Consider the following 15,690-nt stretch of genomic DNA (forward strand, 5'->3'; position numbering starts at 1 on the left):
ACTTTCAGAGAACTTTTTCTTGCCCTTTTCTGCATATTTTAGTCAAAAAAGTCCTCTCTGGTTGATAGTTAATGTGCATATTTTAGTGTTACAAAACCACTTGTCTCTCTTTTAAAGAACTATTTAAAGGTTAAATGTGTATTAAAACAATGAGGTTTGGTGTTCTGGTAGAAACCTCGTTAATTTATAAAGTTTCGTCAACATGTCCTGCTATTGGGACCACAATAAGAAGTCTAAGAAGAGTGACCTGGTTGCTGTTCTTTGTAACCTATTGGCTACTCTAAAGAACCAAATCAGTGCAATTGCAATTATTGGCAAGGCTTCTACTTCGTACCAGCAATGTCCAAACTTTTATTACGGAATTCCTGTATTTTTATTTGAAAATGTGGGGCTGTTTGCACTTTTATAGAAAATTTAAGGTTGCATTCTAAGTTTAATGTTTCATCCCTTATTGTTTTAACAATATAGTTTTAGTATCATCGCATGAGTATCATATGAGGTATAACATGGACCGAACTGCCTTTGTTTCATAAAATTATCATATTTTTTTGCTCATTTACAAGTATGTCTTTCGTTGTGAGAACATTCTTTCATTCACCTGAGCGTGCAACTTGTAGCTTCCAAATATTAATATGTATTTTGCTTTTTTTTCTATTGACGTTTTTATTTATCATGCTTTTTTCCTGTATCAGGTAGCTTATTATTATTATTATTATCCTTAAAATTTGAGATGACGCTGAATTGGATTTCCATTTTGAAACATTGGTTCCCAAACTAGCCAGTCTCATGATTCACTGGCATAACTACCAGAGTTACCATTTCTATTTTACCCTTGCCAAGTAATCAATATAATCATTTGCTTAGAGATTTAAATAAAAGGTGATGTGATGAATAGTGCAATCCGCGTGCTACATCTGTTAAGACTTTTAAGATAGTTATTCTCGTGGTCTCATTTTCCTTGTCAGTCCCTATGTATTATATCTGTCAGGAAGTGTCAGTCCATCTAAAACAGTTATTTTTACTTTGATTAGCTTTATCCATTAGATGATTTCATTTAAACAAAGTCGTCAAAAAACAAAAAAAGGTATCTCTTTTATTTACAACTTGCCTGAAAGAAAGAATGCTCCTTACAGTTCTATGTAATATAATGCTTATGAGCTGAAATAATTTTAGTTGGTGATATAAATACATAATAATGAGAAATGCGTCTCTAAACTAAAAGATTTATGTTTTCTGGATAGCACAAGTGATTGCTGAAAGCTCTTTCTTGCTAAAAACAAGTGCAAATGATATTAATGATGGTGTCTACAATTCTGATTCTTTATTCTCTTAATCTCTATCTTTCATAGGGTTGGTGTTGCCACCTTTATCAACTTATTAGTTCAGAAAGTTGTTGTGGGTATCAGACCCTATAGCAACATGCTATTGAGGTCATTGTTTCCTGTTGTAAAGGAGGAGAAAAGTACCGCAGCAAAACGTGCATTTGCAGGTGCTTTGGCAATTGTTTTGAAGCATTCAACTCCTTCTCAGGCCCAGAAATTGATAGAAGACACTGCTGCTTTGCACACTGGTGACAGAAATGCTCAAATATCATGTGTATATTTGTTGAAAAGCTATTCATCCATTGCTTCAGATGTTTTAAGTGGATATAATACAGTGATCATCCCGGTGATTTTTACTTCAAGGTGCGGGTACATTTTCATCTAAGCTGTTTTTCATCAGTTGTGTCCCTTATTCATCCAATAGAATGGTTATTTAGTTCAGGACCTTATACACAATAAATGGCTTTTGTAAATGGCAATTGGGTGCTACATATTACTCACTGCCAATCACAAATCAAACCTAAAACAACAGCCCCACCCCCTAAAAAAACAGCTGAAATTTAGCACTTTAGGCAATAGCTGAAAGTAAAATTGTGGTTGTAGTGAAGAAACTTAGAGAAAAAAATACTCAATTTACTTTTCTACTAATTAGTTTACAGTTATAAAGAGAGGAATAACACAATCAAGGAAACAATCCCTAACTTCCTAAGAATCAGTGACTGAGATTAGTTTCTATTTACAAGGGAACTCCTAGTAATAAGGTAAGTTTTCTGTCCTTAATCATAAGGATTCCAACACTCCCCCTCAAGCTGGAGTGTAGATGTTTATCAAACCCAACTTGCCAATAAGTTCTTCAAAAATGTTTCTGTTCAAACTTTTAGTTAACACGTCTGCAACTTGTTGTCTAGTAGGTATGTAGGTGATGCACACTTCTCCTGAGTGTATTTTTTCTTTTATAAAGTGGCGATCTATTTCCACATGTTTGGTCCGATCGTGATGCACAGGATTATGTGCTATGCTGACAGCTGCCTAGTTGTCACAGTACATCTTCATAGGTCTGGTGTAAGACACTTTTAGTTCCCCCATAAGTCTTTGTATCCAAACTCCTTCGCATATACCATGAGATAGTGATCGATACTCTACATCTGCACTGCTACGTGCTACCACAGACTGTTTTTTGCTTCTTCACGTCACGAGGTTACCCCAAACATAACTACAATAGCCACTTGTAGAGCGTCTATCATTAACAGAACTTGCCCAGTCTGAATCAGTGTAGACTTCCACATTTTGGTTGGCAGTTTTCTTGAAATACAGGCCTTTACCAGGAGTTCCTTTTAGATACCTTAATATTCTATATGCAGCTTCCAGGTGCTTCTCCCTCGGGGCATGCATGTACTGACTGATAACACTCACACTAAAGGCTATGTCTAGACGGGTGTAAGATAGGTAGATGAGTCTTCCTACTAGTTGTTGATATCTCCCCCTGTCGATTTCTTCTCCATCCTCTTCAGTTCCCAATTTAAGGTTAAATCAAACCAACATCTGACAGTAGATCAAGAACATATTTCCTTTGGGAGATGGAAATATCTATTTGGGACCTTGCTACCTCCATACCAAGAAAGTATTTAAGATTCCCCAAGTCTTTAAGTTCAAACTCTGTACCAAGGAATTTTTTCAACCTCACAATTTCGCTTGAGTCATCTCCTGTTAATATTATATCGTCCACATAAACGATGAGGATGCATCATTTTCCCTTTTCCGAGTGCTTGTAGAACATGGTATGGTCTGCCTGTCCTTGAATGTAATTTCTGCTAGTCATAGCTTTTGCAGATCGGCTGAACCACGCCCGTGGATATTGTTTCAACCCATACAAGGACTTCTTCAACTTGCACACTTGGCCCTTGCTTTCTTCAAACCCGGGTGGGAAATCCATGTACACCTCATTGAATTCCCTGTTGAGAAAAGCATTTTTTACATCCAATTGAGTCAAATGCCAATCAAGGTTGGCAGCAAGAGATAGGAGGACTCGAATGGTGTTTAGCTTGGCAACCGGTGCAAACGTCTCATTGTAGTCAAGACCATAAGTTTGGGTGAATTCCTTAGCCACAAGTCGAGCCTTGTATCGGTCAATACGGCCATTAGGTTTAAATTTCATAGTGAAGATCCATTTGCATCCTACTGTTTTTTGTCCCTTAGGTAGATCCGAGACTTCCCATGTTTCATTGTTTTTGAGGGCTTTCATTTCTTCCACACAGCTTGTCTCCACTCAGTTGATTCAAGAGCCTTTTCTATATTTTTTTGGAGTTTTTACAGAATCAACATTAGTCACAAAAACTTTGTAAGACTTAGATAAATTTCCATAGGACACGAACCGAGAAATAGGGTGTTGAGTGTAGCTCCTTGTGCCCTTTCGAACTGCAATTGGAAGATGGATGGTGACGGAGGTGAGACTTCTGTTTTAGAACAGTCCTCGGTTGGGGATGCAATTGGCACTGCTGTATCAGTTTCAGGAGAACAATTTCGTTGGGAGTAAACCTGTATTTCGGGAACTTGTTTTTGCTGTTTTCCTTGATCAGGGGGCTGTTGCACTTCGGTGGAGGTATTGTTATTGGGAAGAATCGTACTAACTTCTTGCTGCACAGGGGAAACAGTATCTAAATTTGGGATAGCACCTTGGTTGTTTGGCTTGTTTGTGATAGTAGTGGTAGGATCATGAGGTATAATGAGGAGAGTATTAAGGGTCTCATCTTCATTGAAAGTCTCCCCCTGAAGATGAGATGCTACAAAGTATGGTTCATTTTCAAAGATGGTAACATCCTGAGAGACAAACATTCGGCGCAAGGTTGGTGAGTAACACTTATAGCCTTTTTGTGTGGGGGAATATCCAATGAAGATGCAGATGTGGGCTCGAGGATCAAGTTTGGATTGATTTGGTTGATGGTTATGGACAAAAGCTTTGTAGCCGAATATTTTGGCTGGAAGATTAGGAACACGAAATAGAGGAAAGACCTTTAGAAGGGTATTTAGAGGTGTTTGGAAATTGAGGACCTTTGATGGCATTCGGTTTATGAGATAACAGGCAATGAGGACAGCTTCTCCCTACAAGTATTTTGGAACATTCATGGTGAACATTATGGCTCGAGCCACATCAAGGAGATGTAGATTTTTTCTCTCGGAGATCCCGTTTTGTTGAGGAGTGTCAGGACAAGAGCTTTGGTGTATGATGCCTCGGTCAGAAAGGTATGGGCTTAGGACAGAGTTAAAGTATTCTCTCCCATTGTCAGTGTGGAGAGTATGTATGGTAGATTTGAATTGGGTTCAAACTATTGAATGAAATTTTGGAATACTTTGGGTGTTTCAGATTTTTCTTTGAGGAGATAGACCCAACAGACCCTAGTATGATTATTAATGAATGTTATAAACCACCTAGCTCCCATAATATTTTTTACTCGACTGGCTCCCCATAGGTCACTGTGGATTAATGAAAATGATTGGGACTGAATATTATATGGTTTTAATGGGTATGGCACACGGGTATGTTTGGATAATTGGCAAATTTCACACTTCAAGGAATTAATACTTTTATTTCGAAATAACAGCGAAATATGTTTCTTCAAATACAAAAAATTTGGATGCCCTAACCTACGGTGCCATAACATAATAGTGTCCTCTTTTGAAGTGGATAGAGCCAATCCCCATTGTGTACTGTCTTTATTCCAAACATATAGTCTATCATCAACTTTAGCAGTGCCAATCATCCTCCCCGATTTCTGTTCCTGTATCACATAACCAATTGCAGAAAATTCAGCAAGAACTTTTTCATCCTTAGTAAGTTTACTGATTGAAAGCAAATTACAAGACAAGTTTGGGACATGTAGGACCTTATTGAGAGAAAAATTCTCTGTTATTTGTACTTCTCCTACTCCAGCCACAGGTGAGTAAGAACCGTCAGCTATGCGGATTCGGGACTTGTTATGACAAGGAGTGGCTAGAGATCCATGAGTAGTGGAAGTACCAAGTATCTTATGGAGAGTCTCAAGTTGGGTTTTGGTTAGGCGAACATCGAGAGCATCATCCGCAGCAGTGGAGGATAACAGGGCAGTCTTATTATCCTTTTGTTTTTTTTTAGGATAGCCATGGAGTTTGAAGCACTTTTCCTTTGTATGACCAACACGGTTGTAGTGGTTACACCATGGTCTGGTTGATCCAGAATCATTTCTAGCATGTAGTTTTTGTGGCTGTGGACCTCTGGAGATGAGGGCAGAGGTCTCTGTAGGACGGTTGCCAAGCGGTGTCATAGGTTTAGGTTCCTTTGAATCTCCTATTATGACAAGACGGCGCTTTTCTTCTCTTCTAACTTCTGCAAATGCTTCACCGATGGTTGGGAGAGGTGATCTGCCCAGAATTCGGCCACGGACCTCATCTAACTAACGGTTCAGTCCTGCTAGAAACTCATAAAGACGTTCATTGTTGAGGTGGGTCATAAACTTGTTGTGTTCTAAGCCTTCACACCAATTTGCCCCATAGTACATATCCAGTTCCTGCCACAAAATTTTTAGATTGTTGTAGTAGTGAGTTACTTCGAGTATCCCTTGTCGGATATCCTTTAACTTAAGCTTGATCTCAAATACTTGGGAGGCGTTTCCAAGATCCGAGTAGTTTTCTTTGACTGCATCCCACATGTCTTTTGCAGTTTTGAAAAAGAGATAGGTGCGGCTTATATGGCCTTCCATCGAATTAATTAGCCAAGCCATTACAATTGAGTTGTTGAGTTCCCAAGTGCCATAAGTAGGGCCAGCTGTGGTTGGTCGTGGAATTTCTCCATTGATGTACCCTAATTTGCCACGACCACGAATCACCATAAGGACAGATTGAGACCATTGCAAGAAGTTCTTCCCATCTAGCCGATGATTGGTGATTATAAGGGAGGAATTAAGTTCACCTTGAGTGATTCCCTGATTGACATTCTGAGTTATTTGTGAAGTCTCAGTTTCAGACAGAGTTTCATTGACAATCACCCATGGGAGGACTAAACCGAAGGGATTTTTAGGAAGGCAGATTAGAGACGAATGAGTATGATCGAATGAATCCTAGAGCTCTGATGCCATGAAGAAACTTAGAGAAAAAATACTCAATTTACTTTTCTACTAATTAGTTTACAGTTATAAAAAGAGTAATAACCCAATCAAGGAAACACTCCCTAACTTCCTAAGAATCAGTGACTGAGATTAGTTCCTATTTACAAGGGAACTCCTAGTAATAAGGTAAGTTTTCTGTCCTTAATCATAGGGATTCCAACATGTGGGTAAGAACAAGATAACCTTAAAGAGTAACTAAATAACAGCCTCTTGGTTTAGAAACATAAAAACTTGATAATTATATCCCTCACTATCCACAAATTTATTGCAATATGGAATTTCAGATTTTCCAATTACTAGATATTGAAACTTTGCATCTAATAATCTTTATTATGCAACCCTGCCTATAGATTTGCAGTAATATGCAATTGTTTCGTATAATTCTTTGAATTGGTTTTCTTTTCCTTGTTTCCCTCATTCAAATTTAAGGTATATTTAGTAGCCAGTATAGGTACACAAGAGTTAATGTATATGGACAATGTTTATGCGCTGTCATTCTCAAGCATTATGAGAACAGCTCTTCTAAATGGAAACTGCTGATTCTTAAATTCCTTTGTTAATTCTTCTGCAGATTTGAGGATGACAAACATGTTTCTGGCCTTTTTGAGGAGCTCTGGGAAGAAAGCACAAGTGGCGACCGAATAACACTACAGTTGTATATGGGGGAAATCGTCTCCCTTATTTGTGACAGCATTGCATCATCTTCATGGGCAAGTAAACGGAAAGTAAGTTCTCCTTTTCTTTCTAGTCCTATTTTGTCTAACTTTGCTTCTTTTAGTGCCGATCAAAGATGCTTTTTTGTATTTTGCACCTGCAGTCAGCTAAGGCAATCTGCAAGCTTAGTGAGGTTCTGGGTGATTCCTTGTCCTCTTATCATGTTCTTCTAACATCTCTTATGAAGGAAATTCCTGGTCGTTTATGGGAGGTTGGAATACTATAACTCTATTATTATGTGAAATGTGTTAGGATCTCTTGTAGAACGTGCTGTTGTAATTTTAGTTTACATCTCAACAATTTTCAATTTTCAATATAACAGGGGAAGGAAACATTATTAGATGCAATCAGTGCTCTTTCTGTGTCCAACCATAAAGCAATTTCCATGGAAGATCCTGCTCTTCCTGGTACCATTTTGAGTCTGGTGTCTTCAGCGTGTACAAAGAAAGTCAAGAAATACCGTGAAGCTGCTTTTTCTTGTCTTGAACAGGTAAACATCTGTTAATGAATATTTATGATTTCATTATTTCATTTTCAACCTATTCAAAACTTTGTTTGAATGCTTTTTCTTTTATTATTTATTTTTAAAATGTTTTGTTTAATGCTAGCTGTAGTACAACCTCTCATTCTATCCTTGCACCTTTTTTTTAAAATGCACCTAAATTTTTTAGGGGATCACTGTCAAAACTTGAGGGCTTAACTTATGACCTTTTTTTTCTCCACTTTTATATTACCTGCTCATCTGAAGGATGGATTATGTTCTTTGTTGGAATGGTTTAGCCCATTACTGTGTTAGTTTTGTGTTATATGAATGAATTATTAGGTAAAACCAATATTTCCATGTTTTGCCCAAGACTTTGTTCTTCACTTTCTTTGAATAGTAGTTGAAAAACAAAAGTAAAAAGAAAATAGTGTCTCTTCCTGGCATTTTTTTGGTGACAAGTCACTTTTGTAATAAATAAATAACCCTTAAGCAAGTTGTGTAGGGAAAAAGGATAAATGTAAATGATCCAGACTGGTTTGGGAGCAATGTGGAGTTGTAATGTGCTGCTAATGTAAGTTTTATATGAACATCTAGTAATTCTGAAATTATAATGTTTTGCCGGTGGAAAGATCCGTAGGAATATTATTTCACAGAGGAAAAACTCTGTTGTTGAGAGTGGTTTTTTCCATGATTATTAATTCTCAGGAGATCTTCTAATTGATCTTTTTCATTGGTGAGAAATACCTATACATAACTCCAAGCATTTCTTCTGATCTATGGTGATTGTTTCCTTTCTAATATTTACTTGATCTCTGACGTTGCTTGCATCTCATTCAGTTTGTTTCTGGTTATTCCAATGATGATATCTAAAATTAGTTCTTTGAACATATGCTTAGGTTATAAAATCCTTTGGCAATCCGGAGTTCTTTTGTCTTGTTTTTCCTATGCTATTTGATATGTGTAACTTGACTTCTCCCAATAAAACCGGACGAGCTCCTTTGGCAAGTGACACCACTAAAGCAGGTTTCTTCAAATTCTTAGTTTTACTTTGTTTGCTAGATTATATATGTATGCAAGTTCTAAAGATTTGTGGAACCACGTGAGTTGAGCTTGCAGCTCTTTTACTTCTTATTCATTATAATTTTATGCAATTTTTGCTGCAAGAAATGTTACTCTACTCTTACTGATGAAAACCAGTTGATTTACCCTTCAATTGTTGGTTAGACATTTGATATCGTCAAATACCTGTTTGTTCTTTCTTTTTCAATTTTCTTGCTTGAGCAGGATTCATTTTTTCTTTCTATCCTGAATGTTCCTCAAGAGGGTGTCCTATTAAAAATTTTGGCCCAAGAAAAACAAAGAATAGAAGTAGTTGTGCATTGCATGTAGAAAATACCATCAAATCATGTACAGATTTTGCTAAGCAGTTTTTTTTCTTTTAACTTATAGAGAGTTCTGGGTTTTCTCATCTTGATATCAATTTTTGGAGCAAATGGTGGAACCTTTACCTTTCAGATATTTCTGCTTGAGATTGAGTCTAAAGGGACTTCATTGTGTGGGTTCCCTTTGAAGTTCACATCAGGCATAGCACTTTTGCTCAAGTGTTAATTAGCATTACTTAAAAGTAGAATGCTTCTGGTGATGAACTGACCCCTAAGAAGTGATGAAAAAACTGAGCTGTATTGGCCGGTTGGACTGGTCCAATAAGGAACTGGCAGGCTTTTGGTCAAGTATGGTTTATGAAACCTGTAATATGTTAACTGATAATGATTTCTGTTGAATGAATCTGGTTATATATATATATATTAATTTGTTATTCAAAATTTTGTTTATAATGGATGAGATTTGAATTTTAGACTTTTAATGTAACACCAATCCATTAAGTAAAATGCATTTTTTTTAAAATTTTTTCAGGTTTATAACTATATTGTTAAGTTGAAAGTTGCTTACATTCATGTTTCTCCCGCTTAAATGAGTTGGACCAATTTTTAGAAGCAAAACTAAGTAAAGGCTTTCTTACTTATTTGCAGAATCTGATGATGCTGAAGATGTTTCTATTCCAGTTGACAAACTGATGAACTGCATTACATCTTGCATCCGGGTGGCATCAGTAACTGACCTTGTTGAAAACGAAAAGAAGTTGATGGATGTATTCTCTATTTCCCTTTCACCTGGTTTCCAGTGGACCGGTATCTTCTTCTCTCAAAATTTGTTGTGTGTTAGTTTCACAGAATCTTTACTTCTACTGATTTGAGCTATTATGAGCAGTCAAAATGTCGGCCTTTTCCTCCGTAAAAGAACTTTGCTCAAGGCTCCAATCCAATTTGAATGACTTTCAAGGCACCTCTTTACATGCTCACACGACTGCTTTTATTCATGAGGTACTGATAACCAATAGTCAATTTCATTTTTTTTATCTAATTTAAGTAGTTGTCCTCTAACTTTTGACTCTTTTTTTCAGTTGTTCTCTTCTGTGTCACCTAAACTAGTGGAGTGTATAAGCACAATAAAAATTTCTCAGGTATATAGTCTTTGTTTTTCTCGTTTTGCATCCTTATGATTACTATTCTTCTAAAAAGTTCATCCAAGGAGCAGCCTCGTAGGTTTCTCATCTTTTGTCAACTTTATGCAACTTACGTAGGTCCTGGCTAATATCATTGACGACATTTTTATGATGTTGAATAAGTTCTCCGTCAAAAGGATTCTGTTTTGTTGATATAATACTCGATTATTTAATTGTTGAAAATTTTAAATTTGCTTCTTTTACGAAAACGGAGTAAAAGGAAAGTTCCTCTCGAATCCATATTTTCTAATATGGATTCATATTATTTTTCACTTTAATTTGATTGTTTTCTTTTGAGAATGCTCTTGGAATCATTTCCTTCACAAAATTACCTGGATTGATTTGCATACTCTCTTAGGAGCTCCTCCTTTTATATGAATTATTATACTTCATGTTATGCAAATTTATCTTTTTTTCTTTATATATCCATGTTTGACCCAAGCATGGGGTATGATCTTTCAAATATATATATTTAAAAAATATAGTATACGGGTATATGACACTCACCTCGAGACTGAGTAGCAGAGATTATATAATACAATATTGTTTCTCATTGATACCATGTATTGTGGAATACTAGGTTCACATTGCTGCCTCGGAGTGCCTCCTAGAAATCGCCCAGTTGGGCAGATATATTTCAGCAACAAATTGGAGAGATATTGGACTGGAGGGTGAAGTTGTGCAGCTAATTGAGAAGGAAAAGAACGAGCAGGCAAGATCTACTTTGAAAAAATGCATCGACAACCTCCAAAATTTCGAGCGAGCAAATGCTGAATCAAACTGAATATGGGAATGGAAGTGGAACTGTCCAAGAATGTCATCAATAGGATGTTACGGGGTCATGCCCAGAAGTGACTGTAATTCTATAATGTAGACCAACAAAAGAAACTAAAGAAACAAAAATTCCAACGGAAAATTTACTCTCTTCATACTGGAAACTAGAAAAATACAAAAAATTAAAAATAAATTAATATAATATCATTTTAACATAATTTTTTATGTTAATTTTTATAATTTGTTAAATGATTAATATATTTCATTATTAAATAGTAAGAGAAATTCTCTGTTCAAGGTCTGATTGGGGTGAGTTGGATCTATTGAGTCAAGTGGGTATCGGGGTCTATAACATTTATATTTTTTTCATTTTGAAACATTAGAATGTCAAAGTATTCTTCACGAGTCATGAGCTCTAGCATAGAGGGTAATTTATTATATTAGGATTCTTTTAATATTTCAAATATAGACGTATAGCCCTTTTATTTCTAGGTGAATGTGTAATTTGATTTCCTAATTACATCGCAACCGTTGGTTATGTTATTGCTGTGGGGAGTTTGAATTTTTTGGGAGAAGTTTTGTCTATTTAAGTTGATATTGTTCTTTAGTCAGTTGTGATTTTGACTCTTAATTTTGTTGAGAACTCAAGTTTGAGGTGAGGTTCATGTAGTAAGAATGTCTCATTAAATCGGGCCATGTGTAATATATAAGCCACTTTATAAGGGGATGTGCACGTTTTACAGTTGGTAATATTTGAATTTCTAACCTATAAGATATAAGCCATTATGAGGGAGGGATAGTATCACTTCTTGTTGAGGGGAGGTAGAGTTCTTCACATGGTTGATATTGTTATTGGGTCTTGTTTGTGGTTTCTTTTAGTCTCCTTCGGATGAAGATTTTAAAATATCTTCCTACGATATGTAGGTAAGTAATGTAAACAGACAGTTGTTAAGAACATAAATATATAAAAGTTAATATCTAAAATTAATATTGTTAAAAATAGGTTGCTTTATTGATTAATAACAAAAGTGAGTTACACTAAATGTCCATTAACATTGCAAAACATTGATTGCAAGACTTCAAAATTTTCGAAATGAAACTATTAATATTATTTTAAATTGGTTTTTTTTTAGATGTGGTAAGTCACATGCGTCACCACTTGCAACACATGTTAATTCTTTTTCTTTTATAGTTTATTGGTTTTCTTATTACTCTTTCCTTTTTCTTTTTCTTTTTCCTTTTCTTTTTGTAAACAAATACAGAAAGTAATAATAGTTTATGCAATTTAAGTATTTTCAAAATTTATAATTAAAATTTTAAAATATATTCATTTAGATTAATTTTATAAATTTATTTTCATTTTTTATAAATAAAATATTTTTTAAAAATAATTCTTATCAAATATAAAATTTTAAAATAATTATAATTATATAAAAAGTTAAAGGGAAAACTAGAAATTAATTTTTTTATAAAATAATACAATTAAATAATGTTATAATCAAGTATAAATTCAAATTTATTCTATTTATAATAAAAATTATTATTTATTTCTATTTCTATTTATTTATGGAAAAATAAAGGAATAGTGTAAAAATAAGAAAAAGGAAAGTATAAAAAATATGAGTATGGGACTGTGATTAAAGTTTTTGTCAAACGGCCGTGTAACCTTTCATTCTTACTTTAATTTAGAAAAGAATCAATCATATTTAATTTATTAAAATTGTTAAATATCAAGCTTTTAAAAAATTGAGAAAATTAGAGGGAATGATAAGAAACCAAATCTTTACAACGTCCATTAATTTAATTTAATTTAATTTATTTTACTTTAAATTGTGTGGTATAAGATTCGAGGTTTGGAATTACATGGTGTAGTTAACCCTAAAGTCTACACAGTATAAATAGGTTTCAAATTAGTTGGGCCAATTAGCATAAAAGCCTATTAGACCCAGCCCCAGTTATTCGCCCTACTGAACATGAATTACAGATACATACGGTAAGCGAGCGACCGAGAGAGCGGAAGCAAAAGTCGACTCTGGAACCCCAACTCACTGTTCCCCCTTTCAAATCCAGGATTTCCATTCCCACATCAAAACTTTCAAATTTAAGTTATTCCTTTTATATCTGTATAAATCTGGCAGTGGCCAAGATGACGAAGAAGAAGCAAGAGCCGGGGAATCAGATGGACGCCACCAATGACCACCGCTTCAACATTAAGAACATTATGAAAGATATCCAGTTTCTTGGTATTTGCTCCCCTCTTTCTTTCCTTTTTTAAATTTTGTTTTTATTTTTTGTAATTTATGTTTTTGTCATCCAAGCAACCTCAATTGGCTTAGAAAGTAGTTAAATGGTCATATAAACATTGCCGGTTAAGATTTAGGGTGTTGCCTTTGTTTACGGTTGGGTGATATTAGTATTAAATTTGGTTGTTTTGGTGAGTGTTGTTGTAATTTCTCTAATTTGTTTGAACTGGGTAGATTTTGTTTTTGATTCATCTGCCTTGAATTACAAGCTTTTGTCGAAATCTTTCAAATGTGTTGGTTCCAGCAAGAACAATGAAAATTCCATTCTTGCTGCTTATAGTTTGCTGCAACGAAGGTGAAATATAGATTTTTAGGACTTAAAGCTTACTTGGGCTTGATAATAATGCTGTAAATAATTTTTACGCTTCTATGTATCTGGCTTTTGTTCGAGAGTTTTAGGGTGTGGACTGATGCCTCAAAATTTGATGAAAAGCTTTGAGTTCTTGGAGATTTTTTGAAATAGTTCGAATGTCTAGATTTTGGAATGCTTACTGGGAATTATATTGATCTCAAAACATATATGTCTGGACTTACTTTGAGAATAGATCAAACATGCTTAGCTCTATGCTATGTCATCTGGAATTGGAGTAAGTGTGAGATACAGTTTTCATATGTTTAAAAGATTATACTTTCATACAACATATCCAAATATATGTCAAGACACTGATGTTTTAGAGAAAATGGGGAGTCCGGGTAACATAGGCTCCAATATGTGATATGATTGAAGCTTTGTTTCAAAATTTTCACCCCTTCCAATTATGGATTGTAATTCTCTATGTAGTTATATAGTGGTTTTGATGACTTCTGTTTTTTACATTTTAGGATCCTCCCACATGACATGGAAGGAGAGGAAAGAGATGGAGAATAGGAAGGTGGTTTCTTTGGGTGGAAAGGTAAGGACTTTCGTCTTCAGAAATAAAAAACTGTGAAAACTGCAGAGTGATTGCTATTTTAAATTATTTTTAACATTAGCTTTTGCTTTCCTGAAAGCAGCCCCCTAAGAGGCAGAGATTACCTCTGAGTGTTGCTAAGGCGGTCATGAAGAATCAAAAGAAAAGAGAAGAGAAAATGCTTCAAGAGGTGGTTTACTTTCATTGCCTTTTGGCCATAATCTATGTAATCCGGGCTCGGAATGTAATCAATTTTTTAAAATTTTTCTCTTATATTTGGAAGGTCATTCTCATACCTATGTATGCATGTTTAGTATACAGGTCTGAGCATGATTACCTAAGAAAACATAAGAGTCCTGGTAGTATAGATCATGATGCTTTAAACTGATACAAAACCTTTTGTGGATCATTACTCTTTTCGTTTTTGAACTTCAGAATATGATTCTTGGTCGATTTAGAGGAAAGCTTGGTGGTGGTAGTGGCACTAAAGGATCCACAGACAAGCGGAGGCCTGAGGACAGGGTTTTGAAGTCAAGTGAAGGTCATTTTAAAAATGGTGTACTCGATGTGAAGCACTTGTTTCACAAGTCTCCCGCTAAAGACAATGACTTTGATGGTCACCCTGTTAATAAAGGGAAAAAGAAAAAGGGAAGTGGTAAAAAGAACGGAGGGAAGAAGAAAGGTGGTGGTTGTGGTGGCAAGAAGCGCCATTGAATGAAACGTGTAAACTAGTAAAGGTACAAGCTGTTCGTCAATGCCAGTTTTGGATCTTAAAAGCTGATAAAAATAGCCCTTATATCATATAGTTGGTGTATGATCTTCATCTGTTATTGTGTACTAGCTCATTTCAGTGTCAAAGCCGACAAGTATGCAGAGAGAAGATTGAGAACTGTAGGAAGATGCAGTATTTTATTGATTTTGATGGGGGAGATCGATAGTTTTTGTGATTTTGTTTGCATAATTTGTTCATTCTCTCCCATATTTATTTTCATCATATTGTTTGTAGAAGCATTTACAGGCAAAGAATTCTCTACTTTTGCAAATGGATTTTTCAGCCTTCAAAACTTCGCAATGGTAGGCTCTCGTGGTTTCAAGTATTTTAATGAAATGATTATAAAGAATTATTATCATTCAAATGAACAATACATGTTTTTTTTAAAGCTAAATAATATCATATTTTGAAATTTGATGAAGGTAAAAAAAATTAATTTTGAAATAATTTTTGAATTATTGATGCCTACAGATTAAAATGAAAAGAAGGTCATGTTGCTGAAAAAATATGAAAATTATTAAAGTACTGAACTTTCAATGGTCGAATTCATGTCTTCTAGTAGTTGCAGTAGTAACAATATCAGTTGATATCCTATTTTAGTTACTAGTGTTATTTATTAAAATTCAAAATTTTGATTATGGCTAAACATATTAAATGTAGAAGATACATCGCATAATAATAATTGAAAGGAGCTATGAATGCTAAGAGATTTTTAGTAAATCATTTAAAG

At 34.9% G+C, this 15,690-nt stretch overlaps 2 protein-coding genes across 2 annotated transcripts in view; both read left to right on the forward strand.

The window, feature by feature from the left end:
• Nucleotides 1-11,213, forward strand: part of LOC107891466 (proteasome adapter and scaffold protein ECM29) — a 29,439-nt gene extending 18,226 nt beyond the window's left edge. Inside the window, 9 exon segments of the mRNA XM_016816278.2 lie at nucleotides 1,350-1,685; nucleotides 7,032-7,185; nucleotides 7,278-7,385; nucleotides 7,497-7,664; nucleotides 8,555-8,681; nucleotides 9,689-9,847; nucleotides 9,927-10,039; nucleotides 10,120-10,179; nucleotides 10,802-11,213. Coding sequence (XP_016671767.2) covers nucleotides 1,350-1,685; nucleotides 7,032-7,185; nucleotides 7,278-7,385; nucleotides 7,497-7,664; nucleotides 8,555-8,681; nucleotides 9,689-9,847; nucleotides 9,927-10,039; nucleotides 10,120-10,179; nucleotides 10,802-11,005 — 1,429 coding nt within the window. The 3' untranslated portion in view covers nucleotides 11,006-11,213.
• Nucleotides 11,214-12,930: 1,717 nt separating this feature from the next.
• Nucleotides 12,931-15,252, forward strand: LOC107891464 (uncharacterized). The gene is made up of 4 exons (XM_016816277.2): nucleotides 12,931-13,238; nucleotides 14,121-14,191; nucleotides 14,292-14,378; nucleotides 14,624-15,252. The coding sequence occupies exons 1-4, from the start codon at nucleotides 13,142-13,144 to the stop codon at nucleotides 14,900-14,902; spliced, it is 534 nt and encodes a 177-aa protein (XP_016671766.1). The 5' UTR covers nucleotides 12,931-13,141; the 3' UTR covers nucleotides 14,903-15,252.
• Nucleotides 15,253-15,690: the final 438 nt, after the last annotated feature.

The sequence above is a fragment of the Gossypium hirsutum genome, chromosome D09 (assembly GCF_007990345.1).
Source record: "Gossypium hirsutum isolate 1008001.06 chromosome D09, Gossypium_hirsutum_v2.1, whole genome shotgun sequence".
In the NCBI taxonomy this organism is placed as follows: Eukaryota; Viridiplantae; Streptophyta; class Magnoliopsida; order Malvales; family Malvaceae; genus Gossypium; species Gossypium hirsutum.